Source organism: Talpa occidentalis, unplaced genomic scaffold, assembly GCF_014898055.3.
Source record: "Talpa occidentalis isolate TD23 unplaced genomic scaffold, MPIMG_talOcc4v2.1 talOcc4.5, whole genome shotgun sequence".
Classification (NCBI taxonomy): Eukaryota; Metazoa; Chordata; class Mammalia; order Eulipotyphla; family Talpidae; genus Talpa; species Talpa occidentalis.
In genome coordinates, this window is record NW_023604861.1 from 123,908,471 (window position 1) to 123,927,194 (window position 18,724).

Below are 18,724 nucleotides of genomic sequence, written 5' to 3' on the forward strand. Positions count from 1 at the left end.
GATCAAGCTACTCAAGCTAAATCTGAAAGGTTTCCTGAGATAATTGGGAATGTCACACCCTCCATTCCTGGTACACTAACTCTCGGGCTGGCCCTGGGGCACTCTCTCTAGAACAGAGGTCAGCAAGCTCTCTGTAAAAGTCTGGAAAGCAACTGTTCTAGGTTTTGCAAGCCACACCATCCGTCATAACCACTGAGCCCTGCTGCTGTAATAAGCAGACACAAAGAGGGCATGGCATGGTTCTATTTAACTTTACTTACAAAAATAGGTGGTAATGCACAGCTGGCCTGTGGGCTACATAGCCTGTCACTCCCCGGCCTAGGGAAGCTAGTTGTTCACTGGGGATACATCATACTCCCACCTCTCTCTTCACTGAAGAGATCTCAGGCACCCAGAAATACAACTACCAGCATACCATGAACCTGGCCTCCCGCTGGGGGCAGTGCTGCTGGGATCTAGGGGCAAAGTTAAGTGGCCACGCCTGCCTTACAACCAAACACACCCGTGCGCGCTTGGACTCCCTTGCTTTCTCGGCTCTGACCTGCACCCTGGTAAAGCTGGAGGAGGAGACACATGGGAGGAGACACATGGAGCAGAGATGTGTGGAGACACTTGGAAGGAATACTTGAGGAGACATGTGGGTGAAAGACACATAGGGAGAATGCCCCAGTCCTTGGCAGAGATGATGGCAGCAGTGGCTACCTGGGAGGCTAAGAGAGCTGTACGGGAGGACAAGCCACTCTGTCATAAAGGGCAAGAAACTACAACATGGCAACAGAAGAGGAGCATAACCGTGGAGGAGGAGGAGGAGGATCTGGACAGAGAGCTGTGGCAGGAAGCCCTGAGCCTCGGAATGATGGATGTTCACAGGACTCCACGGTTTACAAAATGCTTTCATGAGAATTATAAGTACAGGTCAGACAGAAGCTCAGGGAGTCAAAGAGGCCTGGTGTTCAGAGAGCGGGTGGCACCTGGATTAACATTCAGACCCGGAGCCAGAACTCCTCAGGCCTGTCCCCAGGGCATCCGCAGACAGGGGACCCAGGACTGCACGTTCAACAAAGGGGCACAATGAGGCTGAGAACTCAGACTTCCTTCCCTGCCTGGCTCCTTCCCCTAACCCATTCCTTCAGGCCCTCCTCTATTCTCTATCCCAAACTTCCACCCTCTCCTGTCCACATCTCCCTCAAATGCCAGTCTAAAGGCAAAGTGGAATACCTACTCACACAAGAAAACCATCTTAAAGAAATGTGTCTGGGGCTCCACACACGCATTTCCTCTCACGTACCTTCTGTTCCCCCTGCCCTTCTCAGATGCCTCTTCGGCACTCTAATTGATAACTCTCTGCATCTTTACTATGGCAGGTCAACAAACCCCTCGAATTTATTAAATGGAAAAAAAGGTAAACGTACAGGTACACTAGAACTACTGCTCAAAAAGGATAAAAAGGTAATGCCAAACCCACATAAAAATCTTCAAATCAAGTATGTGTCAAAAGCCCAGACTCCAAATGAAGGAGGCCTTACACGGCTGCTGCATCCCTGCCCCTTCCCACCCCGGCTCCCCACGGCACTAGGGGCAAGCTGGGGCAGGAGAGGGAGCTAGTCAGAAAATAAATATTCTAGGTAAACAACTTCTGGCAAACCTTCTAGCTTCCATACTTTTAGGGTTTTTTTAAGAGAAAAAAAATGTTGTCATGAACATTTTCTATATTAAATATTGGTTCAACATGACTATTAAAAGTATTGGGGAAAGAATCTGGTTTTTATTATGAGGTTCATTAGAAGCAGTTTATGTCAAAATGGTGTCATTTTCTTTCTGGACAAGTTTATTACGTAAATAAGAGAACTGCAATAAATTCAACATGTTGATTTCAACCAGAAATCTGATAATGTGCTTGATATCTCCTTCCACATAACTGCAGCATGTGGACAATGAATGGGATTATGTGGACTTTATGGCTAGTTTAAGCCAGGCTGGGAGTGTCTCTGCCTCTCCCCTAACTAGTGCTAAACAATGACTTGGGTAAAAAGCTGAGGCATGTTTTTCAAATATGAAAATGACACAAAGGTATGTGAAAAAACTAGGCAAGATGCAGGAACAAAATTCAGATCAGAGGAAACTCCTAAGATTAAACTAAATGAAAATAAATGTAAAGTCCTCCACTAACACACAAAATGAAGAGACCTCACGTGAAGCTCCACTGGAGCCAATAAGACAGTGCGGTCCCCAAATAGCCTGGGTGGCCATAGACTGGTCTTGTAATAATGATGGGCAGCTATCAGCCGGCCATGAGGGGGCTGGAGACCATGGGGATAAGAAAAAGAGGCGGGCCCTTGGCAGGGAGCTGGAATGTGACAGCGTCAGGGACAGCCTCGGCAGACCTGAGGGCAAGCCGGCGTGCCACGCACAGTGTGACTGTGCAGCAGGACTCACATTCCTCAGCCTCGGCTCCTTACTCATAAAATGAGATTGACCATAATGGGCTTAATTTTGAGAATTAATGAAATAAGGTGTGTAAAGTACCGAGAAGACTAAGTCTACAATACAGGTTAGTTAGTATTCTTGGGTTTAGATTAGAAATGAGATTAAACCATAAAGAACGAGAACAATGGTACAGTTTCCAAGCATCAGAGGCGCAATCATGAATTTCTAAAATGAACCTTAAAGGATCGGAGGACTCAGATACAGGGGGAGAGAATAAGTTAATTGAGACAAGAAAATGGCAGAGAGCTCCAGGGAAGGCTGACATGAGGGCAACAGTGGGGGGCAGTAGGGGGCAGGGAGGAGTACAAGTAGTTCAAGCTGAATGAAATAAAGGGATCCTTCTATACATTTAAAAAGAGCAAATCTACTTACAAACAAACCAAGATAAAAAACACCAAGAAAGCCTGGTTGAAAAAGCCATAGATACCAGCACTGGCTCGAGATGAAACAGAGGAGCTTTTGCTCATCGTCTTCTTGTTATTGCTACTTGCATTCGGCTTCTTGGGGTGGCTCTGTTTGTGTTCCAAGGAAGATGTAGAGGAGGAGCTGCTGATGGATCCGAGCAGTGTAACTAAAACAGGGAAAGGAAAAGGCGCCATCAGAGGAGGGGGAAGAGCTGCACCAATGACAGGTTTCCAGGTAAACCCTCTGAAAAGCTCCCTCTGGCGTCCTCAGATATGGACTGTCTAGAGCTAAGTTGAATGTCTGATTGCACCCAAATATATCACAGTTCGTACACACAAGATTTTATAGCAAAACAATTGTGTTTTGAGGAGTCACACTATATGGTGACAATCTTACCTAAGAGAGTATTGTCACATCAATTAATTTAAACTACCTACTCACCACCACTGTCTCTCACCTCTTTAGATGACAGTAGATCCCATCTTAATTATACAAAAATTGTTAATAGGTCTTTAGGTAACAAAAGTTTAATATTAACATGCTTTGATTGTCTTGAAAGCAAGCAGGTGTACTTTTGAATAATCAAGGATTTGACAGTCAAAGCAACTTTAAACATTGTTACCAAGTCATCTGCACTACAGATTTCATTTTAGTGTTTCAACTTTTCATCCACATACTAAAAATCATAGCACAATACTTTACAGAAAGAGCCAGGTACAAATGTGTGTGCTTCACTATGAGCTGCTGAAGGGATTTTCAAGGGTAATGTTTACCATAATGATTTGTCCCTTACAAATTTCAAAACTTAGACCCCACATAAACTATATCATTATTATTTTAAAATTCCATCAGTAAATTAAATCTTGAGAATAGAAGATTATATTACCATCTTTCTCTGCTACAGTTTTCAATTCTCCACCAGGAGGCAATGGAAGTGTGGATTCAGAAGTACTATCTTTTTTGGATGTCATTAACCCTAGGACACAGATAAAAAACATTTTCAGCAAATGAATTTTTTTTAACGTTAAACATAAGAGTGTATTTGCTATTTAAAAAGCTGACATTCCTCATCATCTAAACCTTATCCACTTCTGAGAACATGCTGGAAGAGAAACTCACAGAGAGCAGGACCCAATATTTCATCATTCAAATGCAAAAGAAAAGAACACTCTCAGCCCATATGAAAACCTCAATTTCCCCAAATCAGACTAAAGAATCTTTGAAGCCTATTTAACAATTAGCTAAGGAATTCTAAATAATACAGAAACCATTTCAAGGTTGCCTGATTGTTTGATCCTAATGTATGATCCTTAACTCACCAGTGTGTTTGCACGATGCTTATAGGTAAAGCTAGCCTAATACAGCTGACTATGACTGTGCACACTCAGTTGGATGTGCAACCAGATGTGGTTTCATTGGTGTGTATGTTCTAATCATATAGCAGATTTTCTTTTTAGATACTGGATTTAGGGCATGGCTTTTACAACAAAGCTGAAACACTTTTAACAAAAATTAAAATCATAAACTATGACTGAGGTTTAAAAACAGGATGCAGGTTTTGTTAAATTTATTCAATTCAGTTTTTACTGGTTAGCTTATAAAAAAGGATGAAGCAATCAAAATATAATGAATCCCACAAATAACATAAGAAAAGCTGAAGAAAATACTGAACTTTCTGGTTTGACCTACCAGTATTTACTTTCGATGTTACATGCGCTACATCAATTTTCTGGGACCGTATGAGAGGAGCAGCTTTTGTAGACGAAGTGTGTACTATATTCTTCCTTCGATCTTTTGCTTTACTTATCTTTGAGAGAGGTGCAAATATGCCTGAGAGAGAAGGCACAAGCTAGTTAGTGGTAAGTAACTAAAAGCATTTCAAATCAAAAGGCAAGCATGACTCATTAGTAATGTAAATCTCTAAGCTTTTTTTTTTTTTTTTTGGTGCTTGCTAGATGTCCCGTAATTAGAGCCAGTACTTGCCCTCAAATAGCTCATAAGCTAGTTGTCAAGACTAGCAAGAACCACAGAAAATATGCATAGTCAGTTATTAAGTGAAATTCAGGGGGGAAGGGAATGAATAAAGGTAATAGTTTTCGGTTAGAATTATTTCCAACTAAGCTACTGACAAATGATAGTACAGTATTCTAGGCAGTATAAAAACTATTCCTCTATGTCACTTTTGCTACATCTCCTTAAGATTGACAGTTTTCCCACATTATAGTTGTTTATGTCCATGTTCTAGGTCTCTTCCAAACCGAACACCTTCAAAAGACAAAATTCTGACAATCAGAAATAATGCAATGTGTTGGGGAGGAGAGGCAGCAACATCTGGAGGCGGGGGCTTGGGGGAAGGAATGCCTGCCTGCAGTGCTTGGAGTATAAAATTCCATTTAAAAAGAGTTTACCCAGGGAATAAAATACCCTGCATAACTAAGTATACACACAAATATGGACTATAAATATCGAGATTATATTGCTAGGACATTAAAATAAAGTCATAATATGTATGAGTATTTGCAACCTAACAAGGACAAATTATAACTAAAATGTAACATATTAAAAAGAACTTAATAGGTTTGTAGAAATGCTCAAGACTACAAAAAATGATTGATTTGCTAAAAGCTAAAAAAGTGCCAACTATATTACTTCCCTGCTAATCTTGAAATTCTTTTCTCCCTTGTCCTCTGTAACATTTGATTCTGATTTTCCTATCTCTTTTGACTTACCCACAATGTTCTCTCTTTGGTCTCCTGCCTATCAAATTTCTTGGACTTTCTATTCTTTTTTCCAAATTATTTCCTTACCACCCCCCCACTCTCACAGACACCCCCCCCCACACACACACACACACGACCCTGATGATGATTATATCCTGTGTTGCCAAAGATTTGAAGAAAGTATTTTATATTCTGGAAACATAAATTTGTACAATCTTACTGAAAGATAAAAAATCTGAACTAAATTCACTTTATGGAATTACAAGGAAATACTCTATTGTGCACAAAGGTTACAAGGTTGTGTTTATATATTGTTAAGACAGGTTTCAAGAACAAAAACAATTTCTAGTTTACTATGACCCAATCACACTTTCAGAATATTGATAAAATAATCCAAATAGAAAAAAAGACTATATTCTTGGATGTGTCATTACTGCAATATTATTTCTTATTAAGAGAAAACTAACTGGCAGCAGAATGAATGAATCTACTATATGTGTGAACTACTATAGCTCCATTCATAAGGAAAACGATAAAGATCATGTAGAAATATAGAAAAATATGAAAATAAATCAAGAAAATAAAAATCAAGTTAAATATTTGGTAACATAATTATATCTGTAAAAATTGTGTGTCAAATATTATAAAAAATTGAAAACTACAACATTTATGATAGTCACAGTATGAATTATTTTTTAAATATTTTACATCAATTTTTGAAATTTTGTGTTGAAGTCATTGTGTCATTGATTTTTTTTCTTAATCTGAGGAAAATTGTGATTTTCCTTTCAAAGTTTCACTTAAAAAATGCCATGTGATAAAGTATATTTGTTTAAAATAAGAATTAAATATTTAATCAATGACTTTAAATGATTTCTACAGCAGTAAATCCTCACCTCTACAGTTTTCATTCTTCTTGCTTTTTCAAATTCACCAAATCATTTTGGAGAACCAAAACTAAATTGAAAGCAGTGACTTGACACAAAGCCCAAAGAATACACAGCATATGGGCTAACTTTCTTACTTAGTAACTCACACTAATCAAAGTTCTGATGGCATTTCCTCAGATCTTGACATATAAAGCTTCAGTAAAAATAAACACATGAAAAGGATTATTTTAAAATGGAAGAAGAGTAATAAATTTCCAGATAAACATGACCCATTTTGTTTAACCATGACTCTTCCCAAAATGCCATTAAAATATATGTAATTGAATATATATATGTAATTGACATGTATGTTTAACCCCAATTCCTCCCCAAGGAATTGGTCAGGAAAGGGTGAGCATTACAATATTAGTGAAGAATAAACTCTAAAGAAAAAAGAAAATGACAAAAAGGGCCTCCCTGGTGGCGCAGCGGTTGAGCACTGGGTTGCAAAGCTGCCAGCAGCCTCTGCAGCGCGGTTCGATCCCCGGCCTCCGGGGAAGGGTCCCACGTGGCACGCAGACCTCTCCTGCCGCCCGCTGCTCCCCTCAGCAGTGTACTTCAGTCCTTTGCCTGCTCTGCTCCCTGCTCTGGCTCTGGTGAATTCTCTCACCCTCCCATGCTTCTGACTGTACCCAGTGCTTGCATAAATAAATAAATAAATCTTTAAAAAAAAATGACAAAAAAAGAAAAAGTACTAACAGATTGCAAAGAGAAGGGGAAAGGACCAAGATTAGAAGAGAAAAAAACTGTGAAGCTTCTAAACAGCAATACTGGGTGTTCAAGATAATAGTTGCGAACCACAGCCTGAGTGCACAGCCTGCTCACTGCGTATTTTCCTAAAGTGTGTTCACACGCTGTCTGAGGCTGCTTGCACACCATCACAGCAGAGCCGAAGCGCTGCCCAGAGACGAGATGGCCCTTAAAGTCTACAATATTTATACTGTAGAAGAAATTTTTTCTTCTTTACAGAAGATATTTGACAAACTGCATTAAACAACAGAATATCACCTTCAAAATAGAGAGAGAATATGAACCCCAATCTCACATTCCTTACTCCACCAAATTATCCTATAAAGTGCAGAGGCAGAAACAAACATATTTTTAGAGTGGAAGACCTCAAAATTCACCTCGCGTGAAGCACATAAAAGATGTGCTTCACCAAAATAATTAAATAGACTCCTAATTCAATTAGTAAGAACATCAAATCTGTCTCTTCCTAGTATGAAGTCTCAAATTGGAAAAACCAAGAGCGGTTCCTATAACTGTGTTATTAGAAACATGAATATTAATATCAGAAGGTACAGGGGAAGGAGCTGAAAAAACTCCTGCCTCCAAAGAGCTAGACTCTGGTCAGGAAAGGGTGAGCATAGGAAGGGTTTTTGTTGTTGCTTTTAATAAACTTTACAATGTAATTTACCTTATTAAAATAGGTACATGTATTCACTTTGGTAATCATCAAAAGACATAGAAATAGTACCAATATTAAAGTTTAAGATGTCCTTCAATAAGTGAATGGAAAAATTAACTTAACTATGGCACATCCAGACTTCAGAATATTATTCTCTACTAAAAGTTATGATCTATCAAAGGATGAAAAGACATTTAGGAAATTTAAATGCATATTATGAAGTGGAAAAAAGCCCAATCTTAGCTGGTTTCATAGACATCTATATGATACCAACAATATAACACTCTGGAAAAGGCAAAACTATGGAGACAGTAGCAAGATCAGTGGTTGCTGGGAGTTGAGGAGGGAGAGATGAACAGGGGGAACACAGTGGTTATTTAGGGCACTGTAAATACCCTGCATGGTATTATAATAAAGGGTACATGCCAATACACATTTGTCCAAACTCATCAAATATACAACACAAAGAAAAAATGCTAATGTAAACTATGAAAACATTGTATAAAAGAAAACCATTCTAGTTCAGGAGCACAGTAGTAAGTTAGCCTCATTTGCTTTTCCAGTTTTTCAACTTGTTTGACTCCAGAGTTCTGTATTTCCTTGAAAATAAGTCTCTCCTTCAGACATGTTCCCACCACGAGCAGGATTTTAAGGAAAGTCTACAGAGCTGGGTGTACTCCAGATAAGACAGTTTCTCCCCATCATTATACTGCTTACGGCAAGAATAGATGGCAGCTCCTTTATTTACTATAGTTAGAAACCAGGAGAAAATTTTTATTTAAAGACAATGAAAGAGTAACATTTCATTATTTTAAATTAATTCTCATTAAGTTATTACTATGTACCTTACCATATTTTGGGGCACATTTAAAGTACTGGACTTTCCCAACACTTCCATTATTTTTTCCTTCTGGTTCATCCAACTCAATGCCAGCCCACTGCCCACTTGCGAATTCAGTTGTTCCACAAAACCTTAATGTTCCAACCTATGGAAAATATAAATCAGAGTAAGTTTTGAGTGTCATTTGTAATTTTACATGTTCTACTCTTGCAACTTCACCATAGAAGTTTTTTAAAAACCTTTTCTCTCAACGTAGACTTCAGAACAAGGAATAGAGACATAAGTCAATTCACCAAGAAGACATAATAATCCCAAGTCTGTATGCACCTAACAACTGAGCTTCCAAACACACAAAGTCAAAACTGATAGAACTGGAAAGAGAAATAGACAAACCCACAACTGCACTTGGAGACTTCAACACCCCTCTCCGGAATCAATAGGCCAAGCAGACAGGAAATGAGTAAGGATAGAGACTGAAACCCAACACCAGCCACCAACTTGACCAGACTGACATTTTAAAAACACTCCACCTAGCATACAACTGTAAAAGACTAGAAATCACACAAAATATGTTCTCAGATCATAAGGGAATTAAACCAGAAATCACTAATGGAAAGACCCAAGAAAAACTGTATTTGGAAATTAAACAATATATGTTTCTAAATAACCCCTGGCGAAAAAGAAAATCACAAGGGAAATCTGAATGGAATGAAAAGGCTAACACAAAATGTCAAAATTTGTGGGATGTAGGAAAATTTAAAGCTTCTGCTCTTTAAAGACACTCCTAAGAGAATGAAGACTCTCAGAGGACCGCGCAGTAGATGGAGAGAAAACTGAAGTGGAACAAGAGCGGCTGGCTACCTAACGTGTTCATTGCACACGTCTACTGTTGTAGAGCTTTAAATTACCCAAAACTAAAAGTAAAATAAAACAGCAGAATAGCTCTTCTAAAAGTCCTTTCTCAGATATAGGAGCAAAACACTCAAGAAGTTACTACTATTCCTAAAAGTTTTTTTTAAATGCTACAAATCCATAATTCTCCATATTTTAGCGACACAAGAAGGACAATGAAAAACTAACAAATGTCCTAAATACATTTTCTCTTTGAAGTTGGTAAATGTCATTTTCAACATAGTATTTTGTCTGTAGTTTACCTTCTTTTTTGGAGAGATTTCCTCCATAAAATCAGACTTCCCCATTTCAGCATTCTCTGAGAAAGGTTCATCACCTTCCCCCTCCCACCCCAAGCCTGCCCAAATGTTTAAACACAACTATGTTAGGAACGCAATACCCAAGCAGGAATTCCCTGTTCCAGTCTCCAAACCAAGCTCCATGTTAACCTCAGAGAGTTTTAAAACAAGAATAACCCCCCTGCATTCCAACAGCGATGTCTACACTGTTAAGCTCAAATAACTCATATTCTTAAATCATCTTTATAGGATGCACATCAGCGCATCTCGGTTCCACAGAGCATCATTCAGCTTTTGCTAAACACTCAGACCTCGACCGCACGGTGTGCGTGCACCAGGCCACGGCCACGAGGAACGCGGGCAGCACAGAGGCAGCTTCACTTGCTCTACCTTCTGTCCAGCGATAACCACACGGTCCCCCAGCTTCAGGCCAAGGGAGGTGAGCGTGGCCCTGCTGGTCACGCGCTCGTAGTTTGGCAGCACGGGCTTCAAGACCTCGCAGGACAGAGGCGCCGCGTCCAGCAGCATCTGCCTGATCTCTTTAGCGGTGGCTGCGGCGTCAGCCATTTCCAACGGCATCTCCACTGGGTCTGGAACCACGTCCACAGGGATCTGTCCCTTGTCGTTCTACAAATACAGACAAATGTTCCCAATTCATATCCACTTAGAGCTGACACAGGCATATAGAGTGATTTGGGGGGGAAAGAAAGGTAAATTAAACTCATTCCTCATTTATTTATTCCAAAATGCTTACTCAACATCTACCTGATGCCAGACGCCGCTCCAAGAGCTGAGATAACCATGGGGAAGGGAGCAGGGGCACCTGCTCACATTTTGCGGGGGAGACAGACCATGAATAACCAAACAAGGAAAATACATGGTATATTCATGATTAAAAATGGCAAAGAGAAAAAATAAATAAACAATGCAGAGAAGGGGAAGAGGACACAGGGACTGTGGTGGCTGGGGGCGCAGGGGGCCATTCATGCAGGGAGGCCAGAGGAAGCCTTGCTGCCTGAGATGCCTTGCTACAGAGGCCCCAGAGCCGGGCTGGGCGCAGGCTAGCTGGTGGGCAAAAGCTTTCCAGGCTCCAGGAAGAGCAACGGTGAGGTGGTGAGTCGCAGCAGGCCTGGCCGCAGAGGTCAAGGAAGGCAGGTTCAACAAGGTAAGTCAGCACTGAGCGGCTTCCCGAGCCCAGACCAGGCACCAGCCTCCACAGCTGCTCTGTGGCCTGCACCCCTCCCACCACTCACTGGGTGACTCAGGTTTCAGGGACACAAACCACAGAGCCTTTGACACATCCAAAAGTCTGGGCTATGGTCAAGAAAACAACTCTGCTCTCGCTACAGGGACACACTGTGTCCTGACACTCATGCCACAAGGTAACACGGCCAGCGCTCAAGCCCACTACCATTTGCAGGGTGTTTATGTCATCACAGTCCCAACGTGGACGTGACCTCATTTGGTGCTCCTATGAAACCCAACTCTATGTGTGAATAAAACATAAAAATCCTTGCCTGTTAGGACTTCAGACCGCATTCTAAAAGAGATAGCATGTGACCAGCTACACACGTACAGTACTGCTAACATTTCCAGGCTGCTGGTTAGGAAGCCAGGCCCAGGGAGGTGAGCGGCCCAGTCAGATGTGAGCACAGCAGAGAGGACCCGACAGCCACGCCCAGGACCCACCAGACTCTCAGCCTTTCTCCCGCCTCACACAAGGTATCTTTCTGCTAAGTTCCCCAGCCAAAAAGACTTTGTGAGAACAAAGTTCCTCAGACTTTGTGAGAACAAGTCCAGACTGTATTTTTTTTTTTAAATCTGGTAAGATTTTTTTCCCTAAGAAACTTGGTCCCTTTTCTTCTCCGCAACTAATCATCTTCAAATGATCCACGTGGATGAGAGAGAGAGGCTTTTAGAATCCACTTAGTTTACAAGTGCCTCCCAATTTTTGTTTCAAAATTCAAGTCAATATCCTAAGTTAAAATATAGTAGGATGACATGTTATCCAGTTTCTGAGAAGGTGGTAGGCTATTTTAACCCCAGATTTCAAAGAAAAAAAAAACAAAATATAATGAAGATATGAATAACACTATAATAGGTTCACTTGATGGAAAGAGACAGGAGATGGGGGGGGGTGGTTAAAATAAAAACCTATACTGGTAAATTATAAGTTATATAATGATTATTTTACTTCAAATTTTTAAGTTTTCCTTTTTCTAGATTGTCACTAGTTCTATTTACTCCTAGAACTAGTTTTTTCTAGATTGTCACTAGTTCTATTAACTCCTATAAAATTTAGCAAGTAAAACTTCTGTTAAGAAAAATACCAAATAATAAAATAACAACAAGGATGATGTTATGCTAACACAAGAATGCTCATTCAGGGTTAATTCCAGAATTCCATTTTCTTATAAAATACTGGTGATTGGAATATGTTCCAAGGGCAACTGTTGGCCCACACACTGGCCACATATGAAGTATTAGCCTTCAAAATGTGGTCCTCTATTCATTGTTTCTGACCTGAATTAGCAATTCAGCTCAATGACATACCTCACTGCATCTTACTAAATTCAAAATATTCTCTCCATCAATGGAATTTTGTAGCAAATGCCTTAAGGCATTCTCATCACCTCCTAGACTTTGTGCCCGCTACTTTCTCTGCCTGGAATGCTGTTCTCAGCTCTCCCCCGTACCTGGCTATTTCTTAACTATATTGAGGTACTTAATGTGACCCTCTCATGTGACCCCCAAGGCAGTCTGTGCCACACCCCGCCTAGAACACACTGAACCCAGCGCTACAGCAAACTGTGCACTTGACCATCTTCCTCTCTGAACCACATTCTCCTTGAGGACAGACCTTTACCTTCTTTACTGTCAAACTGTCCCTGCACGCAGGGTGGAGGCAGGGGTGCGAGGCCATGGGAGACAGTGGAGGGCCGAAGGGAAGGCAAATTAGTTGATGGAGATAAACAGAAAGAGATGTGGCAAAGAGGGAGGAAGGAGAGAGGAAACAGAAAAGCTGGAAGAGGGAGGGAAAAAATCAGAGGGAAGAGGCTTTTTCACTATTTCCCCACACGCTCCTTCAAGAGAAGGCACAGGCCCAATAAAGATTCCCTGCCAGAGCAAGTGACTGTTATCAAAATAAGGGAAAAGAACACTGAGACCCACTTTTGTGAAGATAATATAATACCAAAGGACTTGAAGATTATGAAATTCAATCCTGTGTTAACTTTGTAAATTAGTAGCATGACCATGATAAAATTAAATTTTCCTTTAAAGGTTTAGACCATTCTCAAATGTGCAAATTTTAAACCACCTGCCATAAAATTTCTTTCCAAAAGAATTTAAGATATGAATTAATAAATATAACTTTAATATATGCATTTTTATTTTAACAGCTACCTTTTTATAAATATATCTAAAGCCTGAATAAAAGGTACTTAAACTCAAAGAGAAGTATTTTACTTTGCTGGATGAATATAAAGCTTTGTAGGGCTTATCAATATAAGGGTTGAAATTCACTGCTGTGCCTTAAACTTATCTGAGATAAAGTTTATCTGGAAAAAATATGAATTATTTTATATTTAAGAGTTCTATAGCAACATCCAGATTCAACTCTTTACTGGACGATCATATTGATAATATTAGACTTTTTAATTCTTTTAATATTTTTCACTTTCAATTTAACCTCTTACCCTAAATGCAGGGTTTGCTCCATGCTCCAATAAGCATTTCACAGTACCTGCACACAAGTTATAGGCAGCAATATGCAGAGCTGTTCCAAAATTAAAGTCACTGCAAGTGGCATCCACATCTGCAATTAAACATCACAAGCATATTAACTGAAATTTCAAATTTATTATAATGTAAAAGGAGACAGCTGGGGGTTTTCTTTGGGAGAGGGAGTGTCATTAGCCATTTGTAAGTCTTTGACCAACTCACTAGAACCACCATTTTCAATGGAACACAATCTCCATATTACAATCCGGTTAATCAATTATTTTCTTAGTACAATAAAATGGACTGATATTGTCATGGGTTTTCCAACTACCACAAACGAAATTATATTTAAAAACAGTATTGACAGTTCATATTTGTAAAAGCAATTATCTTAACACAATCTCTGTTAACCCTCTCGCATATCTGCCATCATAACTACAATGAGACAGTAAGATGTAGGCCAGGCACCAGCTAAGTGCCGCCCAAAAAGCCAAGTTCAATTCACCTCTGCTTTCATAAATAAAGTTCTATTGGAACACAGCCACTTGCAGTCATTTACATGTGCTCGCTGGCTACTTTCATACCACAACGGCATAACCAAGCCACTGTGACACAGACCATATGGCCCTCAAAGCCTAAAATATTTACTATCTGGCTCTCTACAGAAAAAGTGGCAGGAGAAACAATGCAGAATTTTCAAGTCAGGAATAAGTTAAGGCTGATTATACATAAAAATACTTACACAGCAGGTTACTTTATAATACTTCATTCAAAAAACGAATAGGGGCTGCATAATAAGAAACAGAACCTTGCAATTCTAAAGAATTTGTTAAACTTTCAATAAATCATCACGTTGCTATACTTAGACATAGGAAATCCTCTGGACCAGGAGAACCCATTTGGAATATTTTCTATAACAAAGGTTTAGGGGCCTTCCCTGGTGGCGCAGTGGTTGAGCACTGGGCTGCGAAGTTGCCCGCAGCCTCTGCAGCGCCGGTTCGATCCCTGGCCACTGGCAAGGGTCCCACATGGCGCGCAGACCTCTCCTGCCGCACCCACTGCTCCCCACAGCAGTGTATTTCGTCAGTCTGCCTGTTCTGTTCCCCACTCTGGCTCTGGTGAATTCTCTCACCCTCCGGTGCTTCTGACTGTACCCAGTGCTTGTATGAATAAATAAATCTTTAAAAAAAAAAAAGTTTAATGTTTACTTGGTTCTGCTAGTCCTGCCTTAATCTAACCACGCCAGCCCACATGCCCACCAGCAGTTGCAAACCAGCCCCTATGGTCAGGACAAACTCCCCTGAGTCAGTAAGAACACGGTGCTGTCAAGAAAGGATGTCCTCCTGTCATTGCTCAAAAAGTGGAGCAGTCAAAGTTAAAGAACAAACAGGCAATTATACAAAGCAGAGGTTAGGAACAGACATTCTGGGAAATTTATCAACGCATCTCTGAAACAAGCCTACAAATGGAGAAAACATTGTATGTCGCCTTTAACTTACACGCTGCTGCCCTCTCGTGTGTTTCCTTTTCTCAAAAGAAAACTGACCCACTGAGAGAACCAGGAATAAAGTCAAAATCCCAAGACAGTAATGTAGACATTCTGGTGTTCAGGAGATAGGATATCACTAAGACAAGGGAAGGGGACAAAATTTTGTCCTTTACTGGAACCACGAAATTTCCAAACTGAATGCCATCTAAAAAAAAATTTTTATGATTTCAGTGATTAGTTCTGAAGGCTTTATTATTCTATTTCTGGCTACTGGACTAAGACAAAATATATAGCACATAGACTCAATTACATTTTTTTTATAATATTGGGGAATTTGCAGAGGCATAAAAATCCAGAGAGCAGTTTTTATTTTGTATCTCCTTGACTAAGCCTTTTGTGAAATGATAGTAATTTATCTCCAACAAGAAATTTTGAGCTATTTCTTAAAAATATGGGCTAGGAGGCCATATGGAACAAGATGGGTAAGAAGTAAAATCCTCTTTGAGTTATAGCTTTTATAACACAAATAAAATGTTCAATTAATAACATCTAGCGGGGATCTTACAGTACTTGCCTTTTGGTTTAGATGTCTTCAAAACCACTCTGATAAGCTCAGGGACATCAAAATAAGCAGCATAGTGCAAAGCATTCATATTGGTCCAGCGACTCCGCAAACTAACATCTGCTCCCAGATTGATAAGTTGAGTTGCAAATTTTACAGCTGTATCAACATCACCTAAAGATGTTCAGTACAAATTGTAAGTTCCATTAGATGGCTATGTACTTATTTAAAAAACCAAAGCAAACAGCATACTGAATATACCCTTACACCTCAAAAGTTTCACTTGCAAGGCAGTTAAGAATATAATCATACTCATGCATATGGATAAACACAGCCATAGAGATATTCATCATTCTTTATTATGAATACAACTCTGTAACAACCTAAAAAGTTCAATAACAAGAAACTGGTTAAACAAATTATAAGATATCCATATAATGAAATACTGTAAGACCACTAAAAAGAACACACTAGACCTAGGCTGCTCAGAGTGTGCTCAGAGGACCACTCACTGCCACTTTCAAACTTCGATTTATTAGAACATTTTGTAACTCTTTTTTTTTTTAACCATATGGAACTGTTTCTTCTGACTATATTAATTGAAATGTACTTTTAAGCCATTTAGAAAATAGGCTTGTATTTTATATTTTTATTTCATTTTTTTATATAAATTCAATTTTATTTTATTTCACAAAAGTATCAGCTCCTGATAGAGTGCTAAATTAATCACTAGTCCTTCATCACCAATAATTTAAGAAGCACTAACTCTGACCATTAAAACAGGGAAGAGATAATAACAATAGTTAAGTGAAGGGTCAGGCTTACACAATGGTAAAGCTCAGGAGAATACTAACTTTGGGGTATTTGCACATTGGCTATGTGTGTAGGAATAGACCTTGGTAGGGGTTGGATGCCTGGAAAACTGACTTTGGGTTGTCAGATCTTGCTGTAAACTCTCAGGAAGGTTCCAAGGTGTTACCCGTTAACTCTCACTAGTGAGAACAGCAGAAGGAAGGCTGTTCCAGAGAAGTTGAAAGGTGCTTGAGGCTATAAAGACTCCCTGAACAAAAGGATCGAGGGAGAAAACGTTTTTGGAAGGATCTATCAATAACTGAATCCTTTCCTGCTTGATATCAGCATCAGCTCAGTGCCCTTCTGGGCTGACAAAATCAGAGATTACACAGGCACAAACCCAGGTGAACTGAGCCATGGACAGATTTTCCACATACTCACCAATACCATGAGCTCCGGATTTACAAGTATAATGTAAAAGGGTCATATCTGTCAGTCCATCTCTGTCATTCACATTGCAACCCCTCTTAAGAATCTGAAAAAACCCAAACAAACAAACAAACAAGAAGTGCATGATTGCACCATGAAGCCAGCTGATTTTAAACCAATGCTGGGAAACCACGTTAGTCTACCTTTTCTGAATTAATTCTCAACAAAATGTATAAATGGAATTGGTTCTTCTTAAGGATAGATCTTAAATCTGCCCCCAACACCAAAAAAACCCCACTGAATTTGTCACCAAGCTGAAGGGAATTCCAAGGCAGTATGGCACTAAAAAATGTTCCCTAACCTATCAAAGGAGAAGGTTAGCAAAGAAGTCTTCAATGGTATATGAAAAAAATAATAGCGCTCTCTTCCCAAACCATGGCTGTTCAAGGAACTCTGTTATTCTTTCCTCTCTCCTTCAAAAAATCCAGTATTTTTTTCGGGCCTCCCCTGGTGGCGCAGGCGGTTGAGCACCACACTGTGAGGCTCTCCGCAGCCTCTGCAGCGCTGGTTCGATCCCGGCAGGACGGCAAGGGTCCCACATGGCGTGGCAGACCTCTCCTGTCTCGCCCGCTGCTCCCCTCAGCAGTGTATTTCGTCAGTCTGCCTGTTCTGTTCCCCATTCTGTCTCTGGTGAATCCTCTCACCCTCCCGGGCATCTGGCCTGTACCCCGGTTCTTGTATAAATAAATAAATCTTTTTTTAAACATCAAGTATTTTTTACAATTATACTTAAGCCTAGGTGTTTACCAAACTATCCAACAACATAGGAAGAACATGATGGTAATGTTATTTTTAAGTTTACAAAATTAATTTTTACAAAGAAAGGAAGTCTGTAAGATATCTGCGCCCACCCATGGTCTATGAGAACTCCAGGTGCAAGAAAGTGAGGAGCATGGAGGGAACAGCGGAAGGAACAGAACGCATAGTCACAGCCCCAGGGAAAGCATGGGAATACAAAGAACAAACATGAAAATCTTTCAAAACTTTCTCCTTTATCACCATCTTCCCATTCAGATAGGGGGGAAATCCCTATCACTGACAACAGCGCAAAACCTAAAATGTGAGGACGCCCTACCTCATTTCCGATAATGTCGATGTTCTGCTGGACCTGAGGAACCCACTGTCTCAAAATGGCAAATAATTCCGATACAGAAGTTTTGGGATCGAAGAGAATTTCCTGACATGATGTATCATTTGGATCAAAGAAGAGAACTCTGAAATAAGACAGGTAGAAATTAAATTTATTGAAAGTTCCAAATAAATATACTAAAAATAGTAAGAGGATAAGACCAGGGTTCGAATGACACAAATATTTTTAGACACTAAAAAAAAAAATTAAGTAATTCTCAAATTCAAAGCCAGGATCACCAAAAAGTAAGAGACATTCCTGAGTTGTGAGAAAGGAGATTTCCACTTCTCACAGGACATTTTATTAAGGATGAAACAAATGGGCGAGTATACAAAGTCTGATCTCAAACCCTGAACTTTCAAAGAACTATTTCTAAAGCACAGAAAAACTGTCAAATTTCAATGATAGTCTCACTTCCCAAAATATAATGTCATGAACATTAAGTTCACATCTAAGATTAAAGCATACATAAAATATTTCAAAATATCAAAAATGTATACTAGAACAATGTCTAATTTCAAATATTCTTCTCACTTCTCTGTTTTTTCCTAATCTATAAT

General features: G+C 39.7%; 1 protein-coding gene across 7 annotated transcripts in view; it reads right to left on the reverse strand.

The window, feature by feature from the left end:
- Nucleotides 1–18,724, reverse strand: part of CLIP4 (CAP-Gly domain containing linker protein family member 4) — a 60,291-nt gene that overhangs the window by 12,310 nt on the left and 29,257 nt on the right. For 3 of the 7 annotated variants that reach the window (XM_054701237.1, XM_054701232.1, XM_054701238.1), the window contains exons 3-10: nt 16,988–17,081; nt 15,767–15,928; nt 13,679–13,797; nt 10,371–10,607; nt 8,800–8,935; nt 4,582–4,722; nt 3,779–3,868; nt 2,915–3,058 (exon numbers count right to left, since the gene is read on the reverse strand). In XM_054701237.1, coding sequence (XP_054557212.1) covers nt 2,915–3,058; nt 3,779–3,868; nt 4,582–4,722; nt 8,800–8,935; nt 10,371–10,607; nt 13,679–13,797; nt 15,767–15,928; nt 16,988–17,081 — 1,123 coding nt within the window. Of the gene's footprint in view, nt 1–2,914; nt 3,059–3,778; nt 3,869–4,581; nt 4,723–8,799; nt 8,936–10,370; nt 10,608–13,678; nt 13,798–15,766; nt 15,929–16,987; nt 17,082–18,110; nt 18,248–18,724 lie in introns of all 7 variants that reach the window. The other 4 variants (XM_054701234.1, XM_054701236.1, XM_054701235.1 and 1 more) reach the window with 2 other exon arrangements.